Source organism: Fonticula alba, assembly GCF_000388065.1.
Source record: "Fonticula alba strain ATCC 38817 unplaced genomic scaffold supercont2.12, whole genome shotgun sequence".
Lineage (NCBI taxonomy): Eukaryota > Rotosphaerida > Fonticulaceae > Fonticula > Fonticula alba.
Genome location: NW_009242982.1, coordinates 675821 through 677321, shown reverse-complemented (window position 1 = coordinate 677321; position 1501 = coordinate 675821). Strand labels below are relative to the sequence as shown.

The window sequence follows — 1501 nt, the reverse complement described above, 5'->3', positions numbered from 1 at the left end:
TCCCCTGTACTTGCTCCTTTCTCTCCTTTTTCTCCTTTCTTGCGGAGGGGAGAGGGCCCATGAGCTTTGTGGCGCGCGCTGCTCTCGCACGAGCAGCTACATCGTCACACACACACACACACACGCGCGCGCGCGCGCGCCTCATCTCTCCCCTCCCTCCCGCCCCCATGCTTTTCCTGCTGAGGCACAATGCACTTTCCTTCACATGCCTTGCCCCCCCCGCCCCCCTGTCAACCGACCGAGAACAGGGCCTGGATGTGTTCTCCCCCCTCCTCTTGTTTCTCCTGCACCCCCCTGGTGTTCTCCCCCCCCCCACTTCCACCTTACCGCACACCTCTCTCTCTCTCTCTGGCGCGCTCAGGGACCCTCTCCCACACATCCCCCCTGGGAGACACACGCACAGACGCCATCTCTGGTGTGCGCTTTTTTCTGGGTTGTGTCAGTTTTATTATTTTGACGGGAGGGGGGAGCCCAGACCTGGGGGCCACACACGGGCGCATTTTTGCATGCAGCACGTGCGTGGTGTGTCCCAGACCGGCGCGCCCCCCCCTTCCCCGGCCAAAATAGGGGGAGAGAGGAGCAGCGCGCGCAGCGCGAATGGGATGCGCCGCGCGTCACACCGGGATCTCCTCCGGAGGGAGGGATGCGGCCGAGAGGGAGGGAGGGGGGGGGACCTCTTTCGGTCTCCCTCTCTCTCTCTCTCGGTCGCAGCGAGACGACAACCTTGTCTCTCCACTGCCCGACTGACGGGGGGGAGGAGCAGGGCCAGGGCCTCGGGCGCTCCTGGGAACGGCCATTGGACGCTCACAGATGTCCGAAGCTTGCACCCGGCCTCCCCCCGTCCGCGGGGTGTGGGACTGTGGTCACACGCTGCCATTGGCACTCCTCCACATGCACACACATGGGCGCTCCCCGTGTCCTCGCTCGCCAATCCGGCCCCTGAGATGATATACACGGGCGGACGGAAGAGAGGGCAAAGGACGTCACATGTGGCCTGGGTTGCGCGCCTATTTGCAACGGGGCCCGACAGCTCCACGGCAATGGGCGGAGAGAGGGCCCGCACTCAGGCAGGCGATTTAATCGCGCTGAGAGCGAGTGTTGTGGGCACCCTGCTGCTTGGAGGTGGGGCAAGCGGCGTTGGCCTTGGCAGAGCGGGTGTTGCAGGCCTGGTCCTTGGTGTTGCAGTCCTTGCCAGCGGCACCCTTCTGGGACTGGGTCTGGGCGTTGGCAGCGGGGCGGGCACCCTTCTGGGCGTCGGCCTTGTGCATGGGGTTGTTGTGGGAAGACATGATTCTGCGAGGGCCGGGCAGTGGGGTGGGGTGGGGTGGGGGGGAGGGAGGGCGTGCGTGTGTTCGTGCGTGTGTTCGTGCGTGTGTCAGAGGGATCGGGATGCAGTGTGCGGGGGGGCGGCGTCGAGGAGGTGAGCGGAGGTGAGCGGAGGTGAGCGGAGGTGAGAGAAAGGCGAGCATACACTTTGGGAGGGGAGGGGGGGGGGGGGGGG

General features: G+C 65.7%; 1 protein-coding gene across 1 annotated transcript; it reads right to left on the bottom strand.

Annotated features, from left to right (window-relative positions):
* Nucleotides 1–1076: 1076 nt before the first annotated feature.
* H696_05672 (hypothetical protein) lies at nt 1077–1289 on the bottom strand (the record flags this gene model as incomplete). The annotated part of the gene is made up of 1 exon (XM_009499492.1): nt 1077–1289. One exon carries the CDS (start codon nt 1287–1289, stop codon nt 1077–1079), a length of 213 nt encoding a protein of 70 aa, XP_009497767.1.
* Between the last annotated feature and the right edge of the window lie 212 nt (nt 1290–1501).